Source organism: Tympanuchus pallidicinctus, unplaced genomic scaffold (genome assembly GCF_026119805.1).
Source record: "Tympanuchus pallidicinctus isolate F22 unplaced genomic scaffold, pur_lepc_1.0 scaffold1, whole genome shotgun sequence".
Lineage (NCBI taxonomy): Eukaryota > Metazoa > Chordata > Aves > Galliformes > Phasianidae > Tympanuchus > Tympanuchus pallidicinctus.
In genome coordinates this window covers 91,661,219-91,688,090 of record NW_026294618.1, presented here as the reverse complement: position 1 = coordinate 91,688,090, position 26,872 = coordinate 91,661,219, and the positions used below count along the sequence as shown (strand labels likewise).

General features: G+C 42.9%; 1 protein-coding gene across 2 annotated transcripts; it reads left to right on the top strand.

Moving 5' to 3' along the window:
- The first annotated feature begins 46 nt into the window (after window positions 1–46).
- Window positions 47–26,633, top strand: AIDA (axin interactor, dorsalization associated). 2 transcript variants are annotated; one of them, XM_052701087.1, is made up of 11 exons: window positions 47–264; window positions 3,351–3,420; window positions 9,249–9,302; window positions 11,235–11,289; window positions 15,001–15,064; window positions 15,435–15,541; window positions 17,758–17,769; window positions 20,417–20,539; window positions 22,362–22,484; window positions 22,943–23,060; window positions 23,883–26,633. In XM_052701087.1, the coding sequence occupies exons 1-11, from the start codon at window positions 155–157 to the stop codon at window positions 23,977–23,979; spliced, it is 933 nt and encodes a 310-aa protein (XP_052557047.1). In that variant the 5' UTR covers window positions 47–154; the 3' UTR covers window positions 23,980–26,633. The 2 variants fall into 2 exon arrangements, with proteins under 2 accessions (XP_052557047.1, XP_052557056.1); XM_052701096.1 differs by lacking the exon at window positions 17,758–17,769 and having other exon boundaries at window positions 48–264.
- The last annotated feature ends 239 nt before the right edge of the window (window positions 26,634–26,872 follow it).

Below are 26,872 nucleotides of genomic sequence, written 5' to 3'. Positions count from 1 at the left end.
TGGGCGGCGCTGGCGGGAGGCGGCCGCCGCGTTTGGTTGTCGCGGCGGCTGGGCTGGGCCGGGCTGGGCCGGCGGCGGGCGTGGGGCTGGCGGGAGCGGCTGCCCGGCGCGGTGCCCCGGCCCGGGGTGAGCATGGTGCCCTAGTGCTGGGGCTATGTCGGAGGCGGCCCGGAGCCTCCTGCAGCGCTGGGGCGCCAGCTTCAGGAAAGGCACCGACTTCGACTCCTGGGGGCAGCTGGTGGAGGCGATCGACGAGTACCAGATGTGAGTGCGGCCCCGGGGAAGGCGCGGAGGAGCGAGAGGGCGGGCGGCTCCCCGCAGCGCTCCCCTGCAGCCCGGCACGGCCCCGCCGGGCAGTCCGGGGCGGGGCGGGGCGGGTGGCTGCAGGGCCTAGGCCGCAGCCCCCCCGGCCTCGCTGCCGGTGCCGTTATGTAACGCGGGGCCGCCCCGCGAGGCGAGGCGGGACGCGGGACCCCGGCTGAGGGGAACGGGGGCGGGCGGGACCCGCCCCGCCGGACCGAAGCCTCCCAGAGTGCGGGTGATTCAGAGCGCGGGGCAGCGTGGGGACCGTGGGGTCCGACTGGGCGGGTGGGCGCGCGCTGCGGAGTCCGCTGAGTGCCGGCGGGAACCTGAGCGAGCGGCTGGGAGCTGTGAGCTGAGCGCGATCCGTGCGAGCTGAGCGCTCCAGGCTCAGGTTCTTGCGGTGGGCGTCTGGAAGGAGTCCCGAGCGTTCTGCCCCGGTAGAATATCAGCCTAAGGGGCACCGTCCGAGAGGTCTTCTACGGCTGCTCGGGGCTGGCGCTGCGGCTGCCTTGGCTCCCAGCTGAGTGCCGTTCCCGGGTGGGTGCTGCATGGTGAGGTGCTCGTCTCCTCAGCACGGTCCCTTAGCGGGTAGGACGGTGCGCGCTCAGTTATCTGCCGCTTGCAGCTCAGGGGAAGCTGTTACTACATGCCTTGGCACGGCAATAGAAAGGCGTTTTAATAAGTGCCCTTACATACACATTCATGAGGAGTGCATTATGACCCCTAACGCTGCAACCCCCCTTGGCAGTATTAGGGGTCAGTTTCCTTCAAGGAATTTCCCTTAGAACAGAAAGTCCTCAGGCTTCTCCTTCAGAGCTTGCCTTGCTGAGAAGTAAGTTCACTTAATGATTGCAGCTGGACCACGGGAAGAGCCAAGGCGTGATTTTCATTCCTTTTCTGTTGTGTCTGATAAGGACTGAGGTGATCTTGGTGCCCGTGCTTTATTCCAACTTTGTAGCAGTATAATATAGTTGTAAGAACGCTCCTCTGGGTAGCAGCGTTGTGAGCTGCCTTTGGAAGCTTTACCACTGAGCTCCTGAGGAGCAGTCAGCAGATGAACTCTGTGGCCCCAGGAGGAAGAAGAACAAAGATTGACAGGGATTTCCTGGAGAGGAGCAGAACCTTTTCAGTCTGTGCATCCACTTCTTTTCAGTGTAGCAGGTAGACCAACAGCAGCTTCGATCCCTAGGATAAAGGCTACAGTTAAGAAGCGTAGGGTGAGATAGCAGCCTCTAGCTCTGGAGAAACATCCCGTTGTGGCTTCATGCTACTTGCTGCTTTTTTAAATGGGAATTTGATTACGCTGGTACAGCTGGCTGGATGCTTTTAGCAATTGGCCAGCTCTGTACAGATCAGTGTAGGAAGAATCATGATAAACTATGTTGAGCTTGCTTACAATGAGAAAGATTTTTCTAGGCTGATTTCAAATCAGGGCTTGAATGGCTCTTGGCACAACTGCTTGCCTCCCTTGTCCAGGGAGCCTAAGTCTGCTCAGGTCTTTGCGTTGCTCCTGGAAGTTTGGTGCCGAGATTGACCCTTGCTCATTCAGGTGCATGCTCGTGTGCAAGCCTCAGCCACCAGCAGTACCAGCCACCAGCAGTACCTCCCACCACCTGTAGGACTTGGCCTGGTCCTACCTTGCGCAAGCATCGGGTGGGACACCAGAGGCACTTATTTGAATTAGAGTGCTTTTTGTTGGTGGTTTTGTATTAGCAACAAATGCAAAGATCATTGTTGCTGATGCTCACAGAGGTGTTATTGCTAAGATGTTGTCTGTTGTGGGTGGTGTGTTGCTGCTATGATTACTTGTTTTCTGAAATTGTTTTTTAAATGCCCAAGTGATGTATGTACATAGCTTTCTGTATCACTTGTGCTGTACCACTGAGGAAGGGGTGACCGTATGTTCAGGTTCAAGTGCCTGTGCTTTCTGACTTTTCTCTGCCACCATTTTCTTCCATTCCAAGGGAGGATGTTGTAACTAATCTGTGTCATTATCCCATTCTGCTGGTTCTTTGCTGCTTATAGCAGATAGCTACAGTGGCTGCAATCCTTGTGTCTTTTTAATAGCGCTTATTTCAGGAGGAGCAAAGGAACATTTGAGCTCTGCAGTTTATTCCTTTCACAGGCTTTGACTGTGATTGTGTCTATTTTCACTCCCTCAGAAAAAAGCAGGTTAGTGCCTGTACACCCGTGGCAAGAAGCCGAATTTCTTTAAGAGCACAACATTACAAAGAGATTCCCAGTGGGAGTGTGTTGAGATGTCCACAGTGCTGTTGTTGTCTTAGGTTTTTCCCTCAACCCCTCTCTCCAGTGCCACTAAATGTATGTATATATTCACAGAGAATGGCAACAATTGCAGTTTCCAATTGCACGGTCTGGCTTGTTTAATTTTCTCCTTCCTCCCTAGAAGGAAACTGTAACTCTTCCCATAGATTCCCTCTAGCTTCCTTTCGCTTTCGTGAGCTGTTTGCTTGCTGTTACTTCCCAAACCCCTTGACACTGGTCTCTGTGGTGGTAATGAGTGGAGCTGCAGCTCTGCGTATGATGCTGACAGGCCCAAATAGGAACTGCAGCACCCTGAGAGGCTCAGCCACAATGTCCCCATCTCCCTCATTGGGAGAGCGTGTGGCCATTGCCCACGCTACCTACTGCTGCTCTGCCTGCACCCACTCCTCCTGGCAATCAGATTCTCCATGAGAAACATAGCACTTGTATCTCAGTGGGTCCTTTTCACAGGCAGTATAATTTATGATAGTTTGATTTAAAAAAATGGATGGGGAAAGAAAAAAGGTCAGTGCTCATAGAAGGGGCTGTTGGCTAGAAGGACCTTCATACCTATTTTGACACACTGTAAGTAGTTTTTCCTGCATAATACTTTGTCTTCTGTTTGTTTTTATTTGGTGTAGCCTACTGTGGCTATCGAAATCTTTGTGAAAAAGAAACTGCTTGGAGCAGTAGCCTGTGGCACATTTTCTGTAGGTTGTGACAATGATGATGGGCTTCTGTGTTGTCCTCTCACTGTACAGTTTTCTCCCCTTCTCCTCTAGATTAGCAAGACATCTTCAAAAAGAAGCACAGTCTCAGCACAACAGCTCAGAATTTACAGAAGATCAAAAGGTAAGCGTTGCTGTTGGTGTAGTCAAGGAACTTGCCTCACAGATGTTGTTTTTGTGTCTGGCAGACCTGAGCTTTATGATACCTGTTTTCCACTCTTAATATGCAATAACAGAAGCAGAGCCCAGTGTGGCTGAAACTGCTACTGTCATTAGATGTGACAGATGCTCCGCTGTGTAATGTTGAATGTCTAATGTCTCACATGCTGGTCAGTGTCTCTCATAATCTGGGTGTTGTGTTTTCTTTTTTTCTGGTGACCTTTTGATAACTTGCTTATACAAAATTAACAGGATTTATGTTATGAAGACTGAATACAAAATGTCTTGAGCTGTAGATGTCGAGGGTGTGTGTGGAGGATCTTAGCCTAACGTGTAATGCCTGACTGGGAAGGATCCTAGCTGCATACTCCTGACTAGTCTCAATGTTATTTATTTGTAATCTTTCAAAATATTGAGCTGTCTACTCTTTCTCCCCTTCTCTCAGCTGAAAAGGCTGGTTTTTGTCTCAGTATCACATAGTTGTCATTCTATGACAGGTTTTAGGAGGAATGTGCTAGTTGAGGTCCAACATGCAAGTAACTTCAGCAGAATACAAGGAAATCTGGGATATGAGGCCTTGCCAATCTTTAGTACCTTGCATAAAGCCACATTTTTCGTAGGAATACTATATTAGAGAAAATATGTATTTCCAGGTTGTAAATCATGAGATCCCTTGTTTGAGCAGCAGCATTGCCTGAGCAGTGACATTTCCTAGCCTAGAATCCCATGTATGCTAAAAGGGTGCTAGAGTGATGGGGTCTGTGTTTGTTAATGTCACTCCTGAAAACAAGCTCTGGCTACAGAAATTGGAGATGAACTTGATCATTTATCACTAGGAAATACACCTTTATGTGCAGTCTGACAGTGGTCTGTAAATGTTTTCTTGACGTATACCATCAAAAAGAGCCAAGAAGTGGCCTTCCCTTTTCTATTGCCCTTCTGTGAAGAACAGGGTAAGGCTCGTAATAGTCTTAAGCTGAGTCAGAATCTTGGAGGAGGGTTGGGGCCACCTTTCCTGAACTGGAGGATCCTCGTGAACATTGGGCAGATGTTCACTCATTCATTGCTTTTGCTCTCTATCCCTTTCTAAAATCTTTGTCCATATTTCTCAGCTATTATCATCTTTACTGCATGTTTCTCCTCTGTGGAGACTTTTGGAAAATATGGTTTGTATGGGAACTGCTGAGTCACAGCCTGAACCTCTGATTGATCACCTGAGGCGAGCCATGAGTCAGCCAGAGGAGCACAGCTGAAGGCAATTCTCCTGTGCTGCAGGAAGGGGTGGAGCCAGGCCCCAGCCCTCCTAGACCTATTTAAGAGCTGGCTGGCAGCAGGGAAGGATCTCATCTGGAGATTGCCTCCACTGGTGTTTTGTGAGTGAGCCCAGGATAGGGGTGAGCCTTCCATTTATTCTCTTTTGTTATCATAGTCTACTTTGCCTAAACTCTCTTGTTTATTTTGTGATTATAACATCCTAATATTCTTTCATTATACAGTGGTTATTTTAGCAAAGAGAAGCTGTTAGTGCCACTTTAGAGGCACCATCTCCTGAGAGCATAAGAACCATAATGACATAGGGTTTTGCTTACAGATGTTTCCTGAGTTTTGGGGAAAGTACTTCTGTCCTGATGGGGGAAGTAAGTGAGGTCAGACATGAGGAAAGGCCTGGGAGGTTCAGCAAGTCATGATAACTGACCTCAGTTGCAACTGCATTCATATACTAAGGGAACATCCTCTTAGCCCCATTTCTCACAAATCATGCTAGTCACAGCAAAAATGATAGTCCTGTCACTTTCTACAGAATTTAAGCTTCGGTGCTGCTAAGATCTTTTAGTCTGACAGCTGTTTACTCCTCTGGTGTTCCCTATTTCTGCAGAAGCTTGGCAATTATAATTCAGTGATCATGACAAATTACTATCATCTCTACTATTGTTCATCAGCATATAGGAATAGAGTTAAGCACAATTCTGGGTTTTCAGTCAATTTAGTTAACTAGGAGTATGTCTTCTCTCTTTCTACCTCTCAAAAATGTCCACAGTTGACCAGCTGGTCTTACTGAAATAAGTTCCTGTCAAGGCACTGGCCCTGCTCTTTGATCTCAGGTCTGGAAAGTTACTCATTCCCTAATTTCTTGTCTTTTCTAGTTACTATTTGCTATGTACTATTTGTTTATCTGAATTGATATTTGTTTTCTTCAGTTTACATATGTGATGTCATGGGCCAGGCTGTGCATAGAATTTCGCTGTCTGGAGAAGGCAAGCTTGTGAAACTAATGATGATTTCCAGTTGCTCAGTCTGCCCTTGTTCCAGTCTTTGCCTGGATTTCCACCTAGCTGTTTTCTAAAGGACCATAAGTAGTACTAAGAATTACAGTGAGATTGTCACTGTTTTTTACTTGACATACCATGTAGAGTAGATGGATTTCAGCAGTGATTCCTCTGTACCACGGAAGAACTACTGGAACTCCTGGCTTTGCAACTACAAGGAAGAGACACTGCTAAGTTAAAATTCTTGGCCCTGTCTGTATGTATAAACTTAACATTTTTGGGTTTATTTCATGCATCACAGGTACTGTTACTCTCCAGACGTGGCCACATCATATAATTGATGGTGTGTCACTTGCTATTATAACTGTGCAATCCTGTAATCTAGCAGCACTTCATAGATACTACCAATTTGTTTCACATAGATGTAGTGTGAGCAGTTATCATTTACCTTCTAATAAAGATATACATTTAGATAAGAACTCAGATATTTCAGTATTCACACATCTTCCTTTTTGCTAGAGATCTGGAGCGTGTTTTGAAGGATTTCATGCATCTTCATTTGATAGGAAAAACCAGTCTCCATAATTTGCAGTTCCCTGGGTTTTCTGTCTTCCATCTACTTCTACATGCCATTCTGGAGTTTCAGTACTTAGAAAAGGCTCTGTCTTGTCTTGCAAAACTGATGGTGCTGGAATCCTCATTCATGATTATGAGTTTTGTTGCAAACTCAAAAGTTTAAATCTAATTGCTCTGTAACAGCCTTAAGGAGGCTGTGCAGCAGTTTTGTCACTTAGAAGCTGTGAATGTTGGATATTATCAGCTATTGTCTGGTGGGCTGACCTCACTCTTAACATCTGCTTTCTGCTGTAATCTTTTACCTTCGTTCTCTAAAATTCTGTCTTCATTTATGATCAACCGCTACGTTTTGCTGAGTTGATCCAGTTGGGTTTGGCTGTAACTGTCAGTTTTTCTCCAGCTATGGCTCAGTTCTCTACGCAGTAAATTTGACCTTTAAAACCCTCTGCTGACCTCAGTTGTTGTTTCTCATGTGCCTTTTTTACTGCAGTTTTGGAAAATCATGCTTTTTGCACAGTGCTAATTTGCTGCAGTAAGAGCACTGTTGCACAGTCATAGCATGATTCATTAAACTAGTGGTCTCCTAACAGCCTAGGCTTCTCTTTAAAGCCAAACTCTGCTCTGGCTCTGTATTTATGCAAACATCTTTGACTGCTTTACAGTTAGCACAGTCATTACTCACACAACTGCACCAAAGAAACCTTGACTACGAGATCAACTGACTTTATTCCCTTTCTAATCGCTAGTTTACATAAAACTGAATCTTCAAGACTTTAAACAAGCAAAATTAATAATGATTTCAGTCTTTTTAATGAGATGCAGAATGTTTTCCCTGCTGCAAAAATGAGTCTTTGCATGGGATAGCTGCAGCTGAAAATGATAGCAGTGTTTAGCTGCATTTTTAACTTTTGGGTTGGGTGTGGTCCCTTAAAAAAATAGTTATGAATAATGCCTGCTGGGAGCTTGCCATATTTCAATAGATTCCATATAAAACCTATTCTTTACTATTTTAAGAATCCCAAACTCTCTTCAATTAATCTGTTCCTAGGGGCTCTATTGCCCTTCAGCCCCCAGGTGCCAGAGGGCATGCATTTTATAGCTGTTTGTCCTGTCACGAGATCTCCAATTCAGGCAATGTTAGGAATACAGAGTGAAGTATCTGCAGGATTGGGAGCGGTGGTGTTGCTGAGCTTCTCAGTGAGTTAACGTAGGAGACGGGAGATGAGCCGTGTTTCTTGAGACCTGATTTATGGTGTGAGCTTCATGCTCTGTGCACGAGACAGTGAGAAGAGCCACGTGAAAACCCATTTACAAGTTTTGATTCCATAGTGGAGACCATGAGCTGGCACCCTGCAAACACACTTGTAGCTGTTTTTCTGGTGCAGTTGAAGGATGTTTGATCTAACGTGGAACTGGCATGCTCTTTGCTCAGAGATTTCCTTTCCTTGGGGAATCTGTGCATTCCTCTCTTTTATCCTTTATTTCACACCTTTCTCTTCTTTGAGATTCTGCCCATGCAAACATATCTTTCCAGATGTTCTCTTATAAAAAGGAATTCCGTATGTTATGCAGTAGCTGTAGTGTGTTCTTTCCCCAGGGAGCAGAATCTGCTTCAGTAGCACTACCTGATCTCCTCCCACCCAGTCTGACTGTATGTACATCTGTAGAACCTGAATGTGGGACTGAATGTGTTAAAATTTACCTGGGATTGCGTGTGTTCCTTTACAATTCAGAAATGTCTCTCCCCAGTCTATGCTGGAGAAGCAGCTGTGAATCTCTGTTAAGTAACATAATTTAATAATATAGAAGTTTGTTGATTGAACCAAGATTGTGACACGGATCTTCATAGAAATGATAATATTTTGATTCTGCCATGTTGTGTGCAAATGTACTGTTGAGTTTGGGAATTATAATACAGGACAGCAAGGTACTGCTGCGTGTGCTGCATGTCCAAGAGAGCTGAGAACTGAGCGGGTAAAATTTGAGTTTTTTTGCACTGAAACGTTTTGGTTAATTAACCAACACATGATGGTCAAAAGCAATAAGAATAAACCACACAGATACATCCACTTGACATCCTACACAATTCTGAATCCCTCTTGATGTTTTTCAGCTGGTTGTAATAGAAACAGCTGCAACTGCTTCCCCAGCTTCTTATTTTGAGAGGTATAAAAGCTTTAGTAGCACTATCCTAAAAAGTACCACTGTTAGCAGTGGGCTGTTTTGAAGCCCTTCCCTTCTATGTTTTAAAATCAGAATGGCAAATTACTTAGCAGTTTTGCTTGGGGATATTTTAGGCATCTGGCAGGTTTGAATCAAATAAAATCTGTTTCACACTTCTCTCAGACTTTAATTGAGTTAGCGAGTTGCAGAGGTTATAGTAAAAAAAAAAAAAAAAAGTAATCCACCTTTGTACCTCATCTCCCTTCAAAACCCTCAGAAGAGGATGGACCACAGTTCTTCTGTGCTGATGTTCTAGGCATTGATGTCTGAGGAGGGCTGACTCGGTCTGTTGAGACTTGTAAGCTAAAGCAACTGTAAGCATGGCTCCTTAAAGGGGCAAATTGCAGCAAACTGCTCGTTCTCAGAAGGTGCAAATGTTGGTTTGTTTGGATTTCTTTTTTTTTTTTTGGCTCTCTCCTATCACTTCAGAATAGTTGAGTTTATAAACAGTTTATGATGCGGTAGGCATTATGACAGTTTCTGCTAAGTGAATGACCCCCATCTGTGCTGATAAGCTGTGGAAGAAAAGCTAAATGGCAGATGTTTCATTTTCATCTATTACACTTTGAGAAAATCTTGCTTGTGTATTGAAGAGCTTTTGATGCTGGATGATCTGATACTGAGGAATAGATCTGAAGTCTTTGTAACTATTATTCACATGTTTTTTAATATAAATAAAAACATGGATTGATGCAGTTTCAATACTTATTTACGCTTTTATTTTCAGAAAACCATAGCTAAAATTGCAACATGCTTGGAACTGAGAAGTGCAGCTTTACAGGTACAGTTCTCTTTCCCATGTGATTTCATACTTGGTGGTAGGCAACCCTAATGCTGTCTTCAGACAAAGCCAAAACTTCTGGAAGCAGAATGAACAGCTCCTTGAATGCTTGGACTTTCCAGGTTGTCAATGTGATGCCCCAGGCAGCTCCCTAAGAGCTTATATATGAGTATGTATACGTTGCTTGTATGTGAATATATTATGATTTTTACTGGAATTTGGCTTCAGGTTTTGTATCTCTGGTTGCTCGCCTCAATTGCAACCCACAGAGCTTGTCTGCCTAATCTGTGCGTGAGAGTAAAGGGACCCTTAGAGTCACCCTTGCACTGAGCTGCCTACTTCATAGATCATAATGGAGTGCAAGGAGGATTGTGTCTTGAGTAAAAAGAGTGCAGGTAGGGAGGGATGAAGAGGTAAGTTAGGTAATTTGAGTTATTTGATTAACTCTTTCCCAATCAAGAGTGGTGACAGGGAATTTTTGCATCAAGTTACTAATAACAGCACTTCTGAATGCTTCATGATGGTGTAAATAGTGCAACAGTGCCGTTGTGCTGCCTTCAGCTCTCTGAGAGCTTTCAATTTTCAATTGAAAATTCAGTCATTGTGGCATTCTGGAGCTGAGAATGAGAGTGAGGTTTGAGCAGGTTTGAGTCTAGATGCTAGGCAGCAGTCAGAATTATTTGATTAGCTCTCCTGTCTTTCTGTTTTGATCCTACCTGGACTGTTTGAACAGCATTGCATTTGTTATGAGTCACAGTGATTTTTGTGATAAGGGCAGGTTTGTTCCTTTGTAGGATGGTTTCATAGATCAAATCACTTTCCAGAACAGAAGATACAGAAATGTGATAGGCTGCTGAACTGAAGGGAGGATGTCTTGCAAGAATAGTCTTCCTTGCTGTTGGTTCTTCAGCAGTAATTCCAGAATTTCAGAACTCAGTGAGAGGGTACTACAACTTCTCACCTACACACAGAGAGTGTTTCACATGTGCAGTTTTGTCATGATTTCTTAGCAGAGAATAGAGCAGTTAATGAGTACGGTCCTCACCTCTTCTCCAGACCGTGTGGTTATAGCAGCTTTACTGTCCTGCGGTCTTCTCAGGTCCCTACTGACACTTGAGCGAGAAAACCAAGACAGTAATTAGGCCTTAAGGAAATGTTGAAATGATGGGCAATCTTAGCAGATACCATGAGTGCAGTGGCACAGTAGTTAAGACCTGATCCTCTACCTAAAAGGGGATGTCCAATGTCAATCCCCTTACTTGCACTTTTCTTACACTAACTTTGCCAGTTATCTCAGAAGTCGCTGGTTCAGCTTGCCAAACTGTGAACTAACTTGGAATAAAGAATAAAAAAGCTCTCTGAGTTAGTAAGTCAGTAGGCTTAGTGAGAGAAGCAGATGTGCTACAGGCTAGATGAGGAAGCTGTATCATCAGAGTTGGAGAAGGAGATGAGAATCCCTGTGGCGAGCTCTTAGATCAGCTGAGTTGTTTAGTCAAGCCCATTCTGTTTCTGCCAGTGTTATAATGCTCCAAGTATGTCTTGAGCTGTGTGGGCTCCTTTGGGAGCGTTGCTTTGTAGTTTTAGAGGTGATCTCGCTTCGGTATGACTTGGCTGGGGGAGAATGGAAACAAGTCTCTCTGTCCTAATGTACCTGTTTGTGATGGGAATGAAAGCTCAATGAGGTACTTGAAATGTCTTTATCTTATGGTGGGTACATTTTCTGTCAATAAATGATAAGAGACATACTTTCTGCCTCATCTATGAACCTAGCCTCCCGTCAAGGAGATTTGTGGAGTTTCTTGTTTGTTTTAAGGCATAGCTTTGAAGTAGCAGTGTGCTTGAACAGAGGGAACAGCTTGCATGCTTACTTTGAAATGTATTAGCTTTGAGGGGGAAGATGCATCCAAGATTAATTCTTTCTTTATTTCCTAGTCCACTCAATCACAGGATGAATTTAAGCTTGAGGATCTGAAGAAGTTGGAACCAAGTAAGTAATATCTTTGTATTTTAAGTGACATTCATAATTGCAGTGAAAAATATAACAGCAACACGAATACTTACTGATCACAGTGTGGTTTGCCAGTACTATTAACTACTAGTTCTTCCAAATATCTGTTACCACGTAGACAAAAGTTGATATGTACTGAGGAATGTAATGTGGGTAATTTCAAAGTGTACTGTGGGAATACAAGAAAAGCTGTTCAGAGCAGCAGCTGTGGAGCAAGATAAGCATGAGAACCAAGGACACCTCTAGAAGGAGAAAGAACGTCTCACAGCTCTGATGGGATAAGAGCCTGCATGAATGGTTGAAGAGTGTTTTGTAGAATGCTCTGTTGACGTGTAAAGGTGGATGGGAAAGTTGTAGGGGTGGGTGGATGGCAAAGCTAGAAAAAGAAAGCTTGTGAAAATATCTAAGTGATGTGAGAACTTGTAATAAATGATTTGGATCATTCACATCTGAGTCCATGCATCAGACTGCAGTGTAGTAGCCCTATAACATTTCAGATGATGCATTAAGCTTTTTATTCTCAAATAATGCTTTGGATACTGCTGACTTTGCACAGAATAGTGACTTAAGCTATCAGCAGTGCAGTATATATTCAGTTGGAAAATTTACCTGCATATAACTTATTTGAACACAATTCCAGTGCTTCCTGCCTGTAGTATTGAATGTGTTTTTCTTCTGAAAATGTTTAACTTGTGCTGATGGTAGCCAATCACTCACCACTTAGCCACAGTGATGTTGTGAGGCTAACAAAGTTACGAGTAGAAGTGAAGGACGTGAGTCAGTTTTTGAATGGTTCTGTGTGCTGTTGTTTTTTCCCAGCTGATCCTGGGTCAGTTTTTGATAGGTCTATCCAGAAAAAAAACCCTCTGTTTTTCATGTAGGAATTACCTGCTTATCTGCTGCATATTCCTTTTGGTTACACTGGCTGACTTATTCTCAAAGCATCTTTCTGATCAGAGCTTCCATATCTAAGCAATATCATCATCAGTGCTAACATTTCTGTTACTCTTAGGGAACAGGAGGTGTGGAAGATCTGTTTTCATGATGAGGGAGGGGGGAAGGATTTATTTTGCTCTTTCCACGCATGTATCTTTAGGGAGATATTGGGGATAACTGATGGGCAGGCAGTGTTGTTACCACTTTATGAGTAGTTGAATTTCTCTGCATTATGGCTCTCTAAGTAACTAGCACAGCATCCTACAGAAAAGGTTGTGGGGAAGCAGGATGTGGAACTGGGGTTCCTAATGTCAGTACCAAAATAGAGCATCCAAGTGCTTTTAATGGAGCTGCGTTACAGGACTGCTAGGTCTGTGAAGTCCATACACTCAGGAAAGGCTTTAACTCTGTGTTAAAACTATTAGGTCTGTCTTGCTCTGGGTGCTGCATGTGTGGCCTCTGCATCCTCTGGCTTGGATTTATTTCATACAAATACTCCTGCTGTCTATTTACAAAGTATATAAAGTGCTGTGGTAGTTTAGTGATTGCAGACCTTAGGCTCCATTAGGTAACGACCAGAGAGGAGCTGTGTTTTAATTGATCACTCTGTTCTATAAATCAAAGGAAGTGAACACTGAAGGTTCCTTTTAGATGCCTGCTTTTCTGAAAAGCCCAAATTTCAATTGCACTGTTGTTGCTTATTTTGCCCTTCCTCTGAGAATTGATTTCTAGCTGTCAAAACACTGTTCAGCAGCATGAAGCCCATTCAACCCACACTTCATACAAATTACTGTATTGAAGCTGAGGGGTGAGTGTGTGACCATCAGTCTTCAAAGACACTGAGTTATTTTCCTTGGAGGAGAATGAGTGCTTCTGCAGCAACAATTGAACATTGATGTTCTCGATGTTGCTGCCTGATTCAGATTGTTCTGGTCTCTTTCTATCTGAATTGTGTCTTTGTTGTGGTTTTTGAGTGTATCTTGAATAGGGTAAATATTAATCAGGCCAACACTGGCAATTTCATAAAATACACAATGATGTGGTATAATTTGTCTGTTGTCAATTTTCTCTTATTTCCCACTAGGAAAGGCTAAAAAAAAAAAAATAATAAAAAATAAAAATGGACAGGCGATGCAAATAAGCATTTCCTTTGTTAGGCCAAGTGATGCTAGGGTGAAATGAAAATAGCTGTTAAGAAAATTTAACAGCTATTTAATTCTTTTTGCACCTGAAGCTGTGGAAATGGATGGGAAATTTTGAATGTTGTTGTAAATAACCAGAGCCCTAAGATTCAGGCTTTTTTTTCCCTCCCCTGTGCTGTCAATTTCCCACTCCTTTTACTTGTTATGCTTGCATTTCACACTGAGGAACTTCACTGGTTTTGTTTGTTTATAGGATTTGTCACTGAATCTCTTGTGCTGGGATAATGCTGCAGGAGGGTCCGTGCATACAGATGGTGGTTTTGAGTCTATACTGTGTGAAATCATTGCTCACTGAAATGTGGAAATACTTTCCCTGTGAGAGTTTATACCAGTGTTATAATGCATTGTAGAAGTGGGTGGGCTGTGTGCGTGTGCTGGCATTTGTGCATAGATGAGATGAAGTGGATCAGGAAATGTTCTAGCTGAAAACCAGTGAGTTTTGGTGGGTGGGTTTGGTGACCTCCTGAGGTGTGAGAGTTACCTGATGGAGTGGGGTCAATCAATCTGATATTATAACTGTGAAATTATTTACTGTTGATGATTAGACAGAATTGAATGCATTTTAAAAACTTGGTTTAAAAACTGCTCTGCTGTGGAAGATTTTGGGTGATGTTTCTAGAAACAGTTCTGATTTTAGCATTCTGCGTTTCATTTTTGTTGCTAACACTGCCAGGAATAAACTGTCATAAGCAGGGCTGATACCAACCTGTACTTGTGGAGATGCAGCTGATGTGGCAGAAATGTGTATCCTTAACTCTGCATTCAGGCTGTGTCAAGGTTTCAGATGCTGTAAAGCTGTTCACGTCTTTCTCACAGTGCTGGTATCACTGTAGTACTTCATGCCCTCTAGTGATAACTGAGATTATTTGCAAGAAGGCTTTTTTCTTAGGGGATCTTCATTCACGCGGAGGAGAAACCGATATTACTGGGAAGAGGGAGGAATCTCATGCATACCAAACTTTGGAAGAAGGGAGGAGAACAACTGCAGTTTTTTTGCTTCTGTTTAATGTGCACGTGATCACTGTGAGATTCTACTTCATTGAGGTTTTTCTGTTAGGGGCAGTTTTGCTTTCTATGATGCATCTCTCCGAGGGTAAGAGGATTCTATTCCTCAACCTCAGCTGTGCTGGAAGGCTGCCCAGCCTGGGTTCTTCATTCCCCACTTCTGAAAGCTTTCTTCTCTTTTTAGGTCTTTTAGCCATCATGAAATGCTTGTTTATATGTTTCTGGAAATATCTACCCTTAGTAGTTAAGGTACCATTACCCCGGGGGCTTGTCACTATTCCTTATGATGCTTTTAATTGTTGCTGTGTTTATCACCCCCACCTATATAAATATGTGGTGATGAAGTTCTGCAGTCACAGTTTCAGATCTGAAAGTTGTAGTGATATGCATTTCATCATGTTTATGCCTTTATTCATGTTTAAGGTGTGAGTGTGGCAGGTTTTTTTCCTTATTTTTTTCACTATAATCACTATAAAACATGTTAGATGCTTCATTACAGGTATGGATTCTTACTGTGCTTTTTATTTTTATTTTTCCTTCTTTGCAGTCTTAAAGAATATCCTCACTTACAATAAGGAGTTCCCCTTTGATGTTCAACCTGTCCCACTCAGGTAAGAAGAGAACTGCATCACTGTATGGTGTGCATCTGAGACATGAGAATTTCTTAGAACAGCCCACTTGCTGCCTTGCATTGGGTAAGCAGGTGAGAAAAAGTTTTGAAATCTAGCTTTCCAGTTACCACTAAAATTAAAGTACAATGTTAGTAAAATCAGTAGTTGGTAGATCCTACATCTCTGTAGATCTCCTAGTTTTTGACTCTGCTATATGTAATAGGAGGCTTTCTACAGTAGTAGTTGATCAGAAAAGTGAAATGGCACTGAAAAATGTTGCTCCTGCTTTTATACTCAGATGCTGCTGTGCGAGTTGAAAATCAGAGGATGAATGATCTTTGGTCACAGTCATCTTTTTTTGTACTTACAGGAAGATATTAGCACCAGGAGAAGAGGAGCACTTGGAGTTTGAGGAGGATGATGAGGAAGGAGGAGCTGGAGCAGGGTCTCCAGACTCTTTTCCTGCTAGAGTTCCAGGTAGGAATACCACCTTTCCATCACCTGTGTGTAAATTCTGTCTCAGAGAAGCCCTTTTCTCCATCTTGATTTTAAAAGTTTGGATGAAGAGCAGCAAGCTGTATTGGAAACTCTAGTGTTGTACTGGAAAACCATGAGGGTGTTCAGTGGACTTTTTTTCTCAGCAAACTGTTTCCTGTTGCAAAACAGTTGTACCCGTAATCTGCAAGATGGTGCTGTCTACCTCAGTTAATTTGCTCTTTCTTCAAACTCAATAATGTCATTCCATGTATTTTCTTAATGATATTATGTGAAGCATTCTGAACACGTTCAGATGTGACCTGCGGCAGCATTTGCTCCTTCAAGGAGTATCACATCTTGCTAGAGATGTGAGAAGCTATTGCTGGTTAGTCCTCCATTGTATTGTCTAGTAAGACAATAGCTTGAACTAAAGCCAAGCTCAAGGAGAAGAGGGGTAGCTTTGGCTGGAATGGATATACCTGCAGATTTTAGAGGTGTTCCTCCAACCTCAATTTTGGGAGGTTAGCAATAAAGGAATAAAATGTTCCAACAGAGGGCTTTGAGGTTTTTTTTTCTTTCCTTCTTGATGTAGTTTCTTTGAAGAAGAAACAAGTTTCTAGTTTTGGAGCAGACTGGAAAACTTCCTATTTCAAGAAGGTGATAACAAATAGGGGAACTAGAACTGGAATTATGTCTGAAAGACCTGAGTAATTTCAGTATTTCGGCAACAGTAGTTGTATGAGTAATAATTAGCTGCTGTTGATCTTTGCTATCCACTAGGATAAATCTGTTTATTAAGGTACATTCTATCTGTTCTAAGTACAACATCTATCAGAAGATTCATTTAAGCTTCCTCTGGGTATGTGTGTATGGTGCACATCGATCTCAAATTTCTTTTGGATTGTGTAAGTCTACTCAGTTCTAGATTTTCCTGAGTGTTCTTTGACGTCTCCATGTAACTAGATAAATGTCAAGTTTAAGGAAGAGGGATACTTCTGGGTTTATTTTGTTTATACCTTTCAGCACACTGTTTATTCAAGGTTTAAGCTGGGGAAAGAAGTGAGAGACATTTGGAGTGAGTAACTCTTGGTGTGCTGGCAAACCAATGAGGCCATAACTGTTGTTGTAGTTCTCTGTGCAAGCCGTTGGAGCTGTCTGCTGACGATGGACAGAGAGACTGTTCATGTATTTAAGAAAGAATCTAAGATGAGGGTAAGAAGGTTGTGTTTACAGCTAGATTATTCTCTAAGAATAATTCAGAAACAAGAGAGCTGTGGGGTCTGTACTTTCTTACAGAATTACTTCTTTGTAAAACGGTGCTTTTAGAGAAGTTGCTCACACCTCCTCCTCTTATTTACATTTTCTACTGTCATCTACTTCATGGTCTATCTGACTTTCTGGAAACTTCTGCGTGAAGTTAAACCTATTTTGATCTGAACCTCTAAGATGGTTCAGTATGATTGGAACACAGATCTTGTTTTCCCGTTGAATTTGTGTGGTGTTTCTTACCTTTGGATGTGAATTGGTAGCTCTCTCTGTGGGCAGAGAGGCTTAAGCAAATGCAGTTTGCAGCCTTTTGAGGTGAGCTTCTTCAGTGTACTTTCCATGTTGAATTAAGAGTATTTCATGTCCATTTCTGGGCTTCTCAGTTCAAGAAAGACAGGGACTTCTAGAGAGAGTCCAGCAGAGAGCCACAAACTTGATGAGGGCCTGGAGCATCTCCTGCATGAGGAAAGGCTGAAAGACCTGGGGCTGTTCAACCTGGAGGAGAAGAGACTGAGTGGGCATTGTAGAAGAGCTTCTAAATATCTAATGGGTAGGAGTCAAATGGATAGGGCCAGGCTCTGTTTGGTGCTGGTGCCCAATGACAGATCAAGGGGCAATGGGCATAAACTGGAACACCAGAAGTTCCATACAAACACGACAAAAAACTTCTCTAGTTTGAGAGTGACAGAGCCCTGGATCAGGCTTCTCAGAGGGGCTGTCTCCTCCAAAGATACTTGCAACCTGCCATAAGGAACCTGCTTTAGCTGCAGGGTAGGACCAGATGATCTCCAAGGTCCCTTCCAACCACTATGATTCTTTGATTCTGTGACTGTGTTGCACTCTGCTTCAGTATGCCTTTAATCCATCGTGCATAATTGTATTGTCTAACTGTCTTGTCTTCTACATGCATGGCTTCATCGTTACCACATTGCACCATTCATCTAACCCAGGAGTCAATGAAGGTACATTACTGTTATTTCTCTGATCATGGTCCTGTAACTGTGATGTTTGTCATTTGGCTCTTAATTTCAAAGCTCAAAGTACAATCTGAAGGGTAAAGATCACATTACTAGGTGTCAGTGTGTTAATCTTCATTTCCCTTCAGGGCCAGAAAAAGAGAAAGTCCTATTTGGTGTTGCATATAGCTCTCTAGAAGTCTTAATGTGCTGCTAAAGATATGCTGACTTGCAGTGTAGCCATATGTAGGAGTAGGTAGATTTTCTTTTGCAGAATGCACATTTGAAGGGGAAATCTTGCATTAACAGTATATACATAGTTACAATTGTGTGAAGATGATCTGACCAGTGACTTGCAGCCACTTAACAGCAAAGGTTTCCTATCTGCCTTTCTCCTGGTTATACTGCCTTTACTAGACTGCTGTGTTGGCAGTAGATCCTTCTGTGACCTGTTTCTGTTGTGAACCCTGCAGGAGACCTGTTGTCTTCTCTCTGAATTGGGAACTGGGGCTGGAGAGACTGGGCACCCCTGTCCTGGTGTCAGCGAGCCTTCAGGTTGCTTCACTTCTGTATATCTGACACATAGCTGTGGGAGAACACTAAGAACACATTTGTGGGTGCTCTCCTTCAGTTCTGAGAATGACTGCTTTCAGTTGTGTTGGAAGCAGTTGATGTTTTCCCATGAAAAGCCATGAAAAGTATGAGGCTGAGAAAGGATCATGGGCCCAAACTATAGCACTGCAATGGCCAGCCCTAGTAATGTTATCCCTTAAGCTACTGTCAGGTAATGGCCCCGATGTGAAGTGACTGCAGCAAAAGAGCTGCCTGGATGATTGTGGCTTGTATGGGACAGGATGGCCAGCTGCTTTAGCCAATGCCTGGTGTGACTAGTCCTTCTGCTGAGGCAGTAGTGAAACCCTGCTCCTTAGGGACCATCTGTCTACTATCTTCCTACCCACTGGAAGTGAGCCCAACTTTCCTGTTCGTTGTAACTCCATGACTTTGTACATTCTGGAAAGCATTTTTCAAGAGCAGAAAAGCATTTCTAAAGCCAGAATGTTTATACTAAGTACTGGAGTCTGATAGATCTCATAGGTGATTTTTGTGTGCTGGTTATACTGTCATTTAGAGAGGGATGGGGAAAACCAAGCTACAGTTGTTCTTAGCTCTTGGCAAGGCGTACTGCTTTTAGGAGGCAACTGAAAGATGGCAGACCAGAGTTTTGTGTCCAAGAGAGGAAAGGTTTTGATCTACATTCCTCTATATTGAAATAAAAAGTGGTTTCAAACATCTCTCCAGGAGGTAGCAGCAAGATGAACTAGAGTGTGTGTGCTTCTTGATGGATGCTCTCTAATAAATTCAATTTAAGCATTCTTCATGTTACGATCAGAAGCCCATCCCCTTACTTCAGAAGTGTGAGTCGGATACTGCCACGATCCCTTGTCAGGTGTACTGTATGTCTGGGACATGGCTCTGCCAAGACAGGAAGGTACAGATGTGCTGTCACAGAGATGTGAATTCAGGCCTTGCTGTTCCTTGCCTTGAAAGAAGGACTGGGTGTGGGAATGCCTGTGAAATCTCGCTGTAGCTCTGCAGCAGAACACACTGCCCCTCTTTTAAAGCTAGTCCCTCCAATATAACAACAACGCCTCAGTTTTCCAACTCTTCAAGTGGATCAAAGGAAAAAAGGGATGAAGGAAAACCCAGCTGGAACTTGCCAAAGGAAATTATTACTTTATTTAGATCTCAAGCCTTGGAATAACATTTCTTTTTAATTAGAAAACCAGAACTTTAATTTAAACTTGCTCATGACTCTAAGCATTTTCTGTCTTCGTGCTTATTCATCTAATACTAGAGACAGACTTGAAGCCTGTCAATTCTCTTTAAAATCAGCATGAAGAAACCTACCCTGTTATTGGTTATGGAATCTCACAGATGCTACCAAGTTCGGACAGTTTGGGTTTCCTGTCAGATGTGTTGTCTTCCTTCACTCTACAGGGATTTACCTACATTGTGGCCACACACTGTGGACAAGAATTACCTGGTTCTGAACTTTCTTGATGCAGTGCTAGGAACTCCTTCTTTAATGCTTTGATATATAGGTACAGACCCATAGAACTCAGAAAGTTAAGAATCTCTCTTCTGGTTCCCTTGCATCCAGCAGGATTTGCAACAATGCCATTTTCTTCCTTGTTTTCCCAGCTTAAGTGTTCAGCATGAAGCCAAGTCATGTTCAGTGGGGTGGGTGCTCCTGATTAAGTGTCTGAACTTCCTGCAGCTGCAGATTGAATCCAGCTTCCCAAATTTAATCCTTACAAACTATATAAATGGAATTCCATGCATGAGTTACTCTGCATGAGAGCAAGAAAGAATGCTTTAAACAAAGCTCTTCTCTGTTCTTAGGACATCCGTGTTTTTTTTATGAATTCATTTGACTTGAAGCAACCCTGGATCTCTTGGTGTGGACTTAGAAATCTGTCAAATTGTGCGTGGCTGTGCGTGCATTCCTGTAGTGCTGTGTGCTCTTGGGTTAAGATCTGTGGGTTTGGAGCTCCCATTGGAGAGCATTCTCTTCCATGAGAGGTGGTGGGATGCGCGTGGCCTCTGTTATAAGGTGACTCAAAGGGTTAACAGTGTGCTTTACTCTTTTCAGGTACTTTATTACCCAGATTGCCATCTGAACCCGGGATGACATTACTCACCATCAACATAGAGAAAATTGGTCTGAAAGATGCTGGGCAGTGCATTGATCCTTACATCACAGTCAGTGTAAAGGGTAATGATTTCTGTTCCTGGCTCCTTGTTCCCAGTTTGGAGGAAGTGTGCATTTCCTGAAAGCAGTGTGGATTTTTATTTTTATTTTCTGTCTGCAGGGAGCAGCGTTTGTTCTTACGTGTATTTGTTGTGGTGTTAAGGCTGAGTCAGGGGTGGGGAAAATCTGTATGTAGGAGATAGTGGGAGGCAGATCGCTGCACTGAGGGGCGCTGCCCCGAGAAACAGCGACTTGGCAGGCTGCTCTTATCTGTTTCAGCTTTTGTGGCTGACTTTTAAGTGCAAGTGCTTGGATTCCTTGTTTTCCCCAACACTTACTGGTCTCTGGGCTTCCTGGAGACAGCAAACCACAGTTCAGTGGCTGTCGTGCCCTGTCATTAAACCAATTAATTCTGTAAAACAAAGATCTTCTTACCAAGGTTTGAGATTTTAGATGAATGGATACGAAGTTGGGAAGGAGTGGTTGAAAGTGAAACAAAATATAAAATACATTTAGTCTTGGCACTAAAATATTTCAGCTGGTCTGGTGGGCTTACTGCCCCTTCATGGAGAGTTTTTGTGAATCTGAAGGAATCAATGCCTCTGTCAGCTGCAGATAAGCAGTTTCATATGACAACATGGTTGATGGCTTGTGCTTGAGAGTGAGATTTTTGGTATTCAGAGTCTCATGATGCTCACAGTGGGAGCATCTGCCCCTTCCCCATCTGTTAGCAGGAATCCACTATAGTCAGAATTGCTTATCTTTAACTCACCCTGTTTGACTTCTGCTTGTCTTTACAATCACTGGAAGCAAATGATTTCCCTTTATCAGACAAAAGCCTCTGCTCAGCTGTGGTGGTGACTTTGTGCTTGTCCTTTAGATGCACTATTAGATTCCAAAGGCAGTGCTGAAGTACTTATTAGATGTATGATCAGGCTGCTTCATCTCCTGGCTGAGTTCTTTGGCAGGCACAAGGGGCACAGTACTGAACGTCAGTCGAGTCCCAGGATGTTCTCAAATGTTACTTATCAGAACATACAGGCAGAAAGCTTCATCTGACCCTGCTTTGTCTGATGGTTTTTCAGTAGTGAAGTTAAAACATGACCGACAAGGAAGGCAAGTCTTGAAAACATGCAGTACTTGTGTTTACAGCATTGCAGCATTATTTTTAGCTTATGTAACTATTCCCAAACATGCATTTCTCTAGTCATTTTGGATCTTTCTTTGCCTCCAGAATGCCAGAAAGCGGAGGGATGGGCACCTTCATTGGTGTGGCTAGTGGATGGATGTGGTTTAATCAGACTTCATTCTTTCCTGCTGAGTTTCTGCTGGCCAACAGGAAAACACCAGCACTAACAGGGTTCTCACATCAAATCCTGGAAAAGAATTTGTAAAGCAAAGATTTGTTGTTCCTTTCCCTCAGTGTTTGTCTTTCTTAAATTATTGCATATTGTTAAAACTTGCTTGCCTTCAGAGCTAGCTTTCACTTCCTTTCTGGAACTGAGAAAGACTGCATATTTCTAGGCTCACATTTCCAGCAAGGCTTTGTGTTAACATGGTGCTCTGCTTGCAAGCTGAGAGGTTGTGATGTAGAATAAAGTCAGAAAGTGTGTGTGGGAGGAGCCTATCACCTGCTCTGCTGATTGCGAATTCATTCTTTGTTTCTCAAATGTTTTGGGAGCAGAAGCTTTGTGAGAAATGTTGTCTGTGGTGGCTGGTGCTGGCAGCTGGAGTCCAGCCCACGGCCGTCTGAAGATCCAGCAGAGATGAACATGCTGCATGTGGGCAGCAAAGCAGGGACTGCAGGCAGTGCCTCTCCCATTCTCATTCTGTTTCTTTGTCACAGATTTGAATGGAATAGACCTGACTCCTGTACAAGATACTCCTGTGGCTTTGAGGAAAGAGGACACGTATGTCCATTTTAATGTGGACATCGAGATTCAGAAACATGTTGAAAAGCTAACAAAAGGTATGTAGTAGCAGAAAGCAGAAGTGGGGTTGGGGAGCTTGGAAAACATAGACACTGAGTTGCTCCTGATCTAATAAACAGGCTGAGCCCGAGCTGTGGCAGGGCTGAAGTTCCAGATGAAGATTAAAAAAAACAAACAAACAACACCTTTGCATTGTGTTGTTTTCCAATGGGTCATTGTGATGATTTGAAGGCAGGGGAGGAATGAATGAAACCAAACAAAATGCAGCAGCCTGCTCTGCTACGAGGGGTATTGTGTTTGGACAGATCCCTGGGTATGAATCATGGAGTGTGGAATGCAAACTCCTGTGAGTGTGATGAGCACTGTAAGAACACGGTGTCTCTTTGAAATGCTGGAGATGACTCCATCCAATGTGCACAGAGCATCTTAATGGCAGATAAGTTTTCTGATAAGTATTGGCCATAATTGCTAACATTTCTACGATTTTCCACTCTAGGTGCAGCTATTTTCTTTGAATTCAAACACTACAAGCCTAAGAAAAGGTTTACTAGCACCAAGTGCTTTGCTTTCATGGAGATGGATGAAATTAAACCTGGGGCAATTGTTATAGAACTGTAAGTTATTGATGATTACAGAGGAAATGAGCTATGCTTCAGTTCCAATGTGTAGATTGTTGTATCATGGAAGGTTTTATTAACTCATTGCACTGAGTTACATAAGGAATATTCTAATTTTAATAAAGAAGGGAAGATAACAGCCTTTAGACAAATAAAATGGCTAGAGACCTTTCTCAAAAACGAGACTATTTCTAGTGGAAATGCTGGTGTTTGTAACTGAATTTTATGTGAAGTTAGCAAGATCTGCAGGGAAGGCTTTTGTTTTGCCATCAGCTTGAATGTGAGATCAGCTGTATTTAAAAAATGAGTGTGAACTCCCATGATCTCCTGGTGCAGGACTTCTGTAAAAATATATATATATATATATATATTAATAATCTGAGACTGATTTGAAATATTTTTATGAGCATTTCAAAGCTTTGTTAGGTGATTAGTAGTGCTCCTTGTTTGTTTGTCTACTTTGGATAGATCAGGCTGTTACTCTGCAGTGCTTATGGTGTGAGTTTTAATGCTGTTGTGTAGGTGAAAGTCCACTGAGCGAGGGATTTTGAGGTTTTCTTTCAGGAAGAAAGTGAGCCTTGCAGTTCTCTGCTCTTCTGTAGGAAGAGTGCTGAAGTGAATCTGTGCTAGCTGGGGTGCTTTCTTGAGTTTCTTTCTGTAAATCCATTTTTTTTTTTTTTTGTTGTTGTTCCAGTCAATCTTATCTGTTATATTTAAAAGATTATGGTAATGGATCTGGACAGGACAAGCTTTCTGGCATGCTTTCACCTTCCTCATGGCTGTTAGCACTTGCATTAACTCACTTTCTTGTGGTTACAGGTACAAAAAGCCCACTGACTTTAAAAGGAAGAAATTGCAACTGTTGACCAAGAAACCACTTTACCTTCACCTCCATCAAACATTGCACAAGGAATGACCCTATTTGTGAGACTTCTGTGAACTGAACCACAAGTCATGGTAGCTGTGTGTAGTAGCCTTAGGCTTCGAAGGGCAGGAAAATGACTGTACTCATGCCAGTAGGTCAAACGGGACCATCACATACTGCACAGCACTACTTCAGGGTCAGAGGCAAACCTACCACCCAAGTGCAAAGTTTTTCAGTACCTTCCAGATGCAGGTTTTTCTGAGAGCCCTGAAATATTTTTGACTGCTTTTCCCAGTTTTGCTGTTCGTCACCTTTATCTTAACCATTATTATCCTTTTGCCTCAAACTCCACCATAGGTCGGAGACTGCCCTTTTGCCAGACCTGTAGCAATAAAGATGTGGCAGGCCTACTAACCTGTTTACACTTGCTGTGCTATTGTAGTTCCTCTCATCTGCATTTCAGAGTCCTGGGTAGCAGGCTGGGTGGCAGGAGAGCAGGAGAGAGAGAAGGTGGGGAGGGAAGAGCTTGAGCTGCTGGAAGTGACGGTGAGGTGAGTGGGAGGAGGATGGGTCAAGTGAGGTGGCCGCAGAAGAGCTCCTCGGCCGGCTGGTGTGCTTTGCTTGGGCCAGGAAGAGGACGACTGCAGATGAGAAAACTGAGCTATGATTTGAACAGCTGAATCCTAGTTCTTAGCCTTGCCTGATCCACTCTTCCCAAGTTTTGGACGCACTACGTATCGCAGTCCTTTAAATCGCAGTTATTCCCTAGAGCCGATTTTTCTATATCTTGTCACAGAATGATTTGTGAAGATGGGTGGGGAAGGAGAAAGGCTTTCTTCGAGGCTTCATCCTCACAGCAGTGGGTATTTCTCCGTTCCAGAGGTAGCAGGATGGGCCCCTCAGTGTTCAACAGTCAATTTTCCAGAGCTTTTGTTGAAGTAGATCTGGCTAGCGGGTTGGAACCCCACTCCCCCCCTTTTACAAGAAACTGCTGTTCTTATGGAAACTGATTGTATGCAGTTTTCTGCATATGCTGTGCGAGTCTGGAAACTTACTCCAAAAATCACCTTTTTATGTAAGTAGATAGGATTATCATTTATTTTCTATATTTTTTGATGCAGTGTGTGATTAAGCTGCAGGACATTGGCTTATTATGACACACTTGCATTCACCTTTTGACCTAATAAATGGACAGAAGTAGGCCCCAGTCAAATCTTTCATATATTTAATACAATACTTTAATGTTTGATATACTTCTTACGTACCTAACTAGTGCCTAACTACTCTGCTATGCTAACAGAAGACCCAGCTCCCCAGCTGGTGCCAAACACGAGGTTTATTTCAGGCAGTCTGGATGCAGGTGTCTCACCAGTTCTTTTTCTCTGTCCTGTAGCCCCGAGATGTTGTGGTATGCTTTACAGGGACAGGATGTTACTTTTCCTTGTCTGTGTAGACAGCTCTTCAACATATTATGAGGATAAGAAGCTATTTTTGAATGTGCTGATTTCTTTTTTCCTCACCTTCCTTCCATTCTGGCTTAGGTAGGGATAAATTTTCCTAACTTCTCACTGAGTAACTGATCGGCTATTATTACAAAAGCCAGCAGCGCTTCTTCAAGTACTACCAGTAGTTGGAGGTGGTTGTTTTTCTCTTAAAGGAAGAAAAAGTGCAATTGAATTTTCCTGTTTACGGGTCTTCACAATGCCCCAGTGGTGTTACGCCGTGATAACATCTGGATATCAAGCCCTGGAAAAGATCTCCCTGTGAGTTGCAGAATACCTCTGAATGAAGCATTCTAAATACCACACAAAAGGAGGATGCCTAAGTTTTCTTTTCTTTTTTAAATCCTTCAAATTCTGCTAAAGGATAGAGCAGAGGCATTAGTTAGCTTCTATGGCTGCAAATAAATCTGGGTTAGGGCAATAGCTGGGTTAATTGCCAACTCTCCTTGGCTGGCTCAGGTCTCTTTCTGATTAGGAAATGAGAGTGCCAAGCCTTCGAGTCTCACGCTGCAGGCCCCAGCTCTGGCTCTGTCCCTGCCATCCTCTTGCTTCTTCTGGCGCCATTCAATGCCCAGTGAAAGCACTGAAGTAAGTTATATGTGATTGCCTGTGACTGACAGCACGGCCTCCTGGTGCTCCCAGAGGATGATTCCTTCCGGCTTTGTCTTAACTCACTGGGTGAGGAAGGGAAGAGACATTAAGCATCACAAAGCTTGGTGTTGGGAAGATCCTGACTCTTACATATTGCTCACATGTATGTAATTACCCGCTATTCAAATTGAATGTTCTCACTTAACGTTTCAAACCCATTGTTTCAGCTGCTTACCTTGACTCCTCTCCAGCTTGTACGTGTCTGTATTAACTCCAGTTATAGGAAATGTCAACTTTGAAGTGTTTTTGTTAAATACACAAGTAGAGCTTTGTATTTAACTAATTGTGAATTAATGGCTGTAGAGTGTGAGATGCCATTTTTGAAGTTGCTTTTTTTCCTCCTGTGAACTGTCTTTCATGGAAAGGACTACTACCCCTCACACCACGAGCTCCTACTTGTATTATTTTATGCGTTAGTGATGTTCTACCTATCTTGTCCTTCATCTTAAACCTGAAGCTTATTACTTGTACTGTAAGACTGTGTAACACCTACATGGCAAGTTTAATGGCTGCTTGTACTCTGGCAGTAAAGCTGTAATGGCCTTCATTAGATTTTTATTATTCCTAGTTTTTTCTTCCCTTTTTTTTTTCCTACCTTGCTAAGAGGTACTTCTGCACAGAGCGCTGTTGAAATCCCAGAACGTGGGCCCACTGTGCCACCTACTGCACCATCCTTGTGTTGTTCAAGTTTTACATTCATGGACTTCTTTGAACGTCTGTAAATGTAAGGTGTGTTTTTATACACACAGAACACTGGACAGCTTTAAACTGATTGAAAACAAAACAGCTTA

What these genes read in the sequence shown, in the direction of transcription:
- AIDA (XM_052701087.1), top strand. Translation starts at nt 155, where the DNA reads ATGTCGGAGGCGGCCCGGAGCCTCCTGCAGCGCTGGGGCGCCAGCTTC. An exon ending in GCGATCGACGAGTACCAGAT is followed by an intron (nt 265 to 3,350) that starts GTGAGTGCGGCC and finishes CTTCTCCTCTAG; the next exon opens with ATTAGCAAGACATCTTCAAA. An exon ending in GGGGCAATTGTTATAGAACT is followed by an intron (nt 23,061 to 23,882) that starts GTAAGTTATTGA and finishes TTGTGGTTACAG; the next exon opens with GTACAAAAAGCCCACTGACT.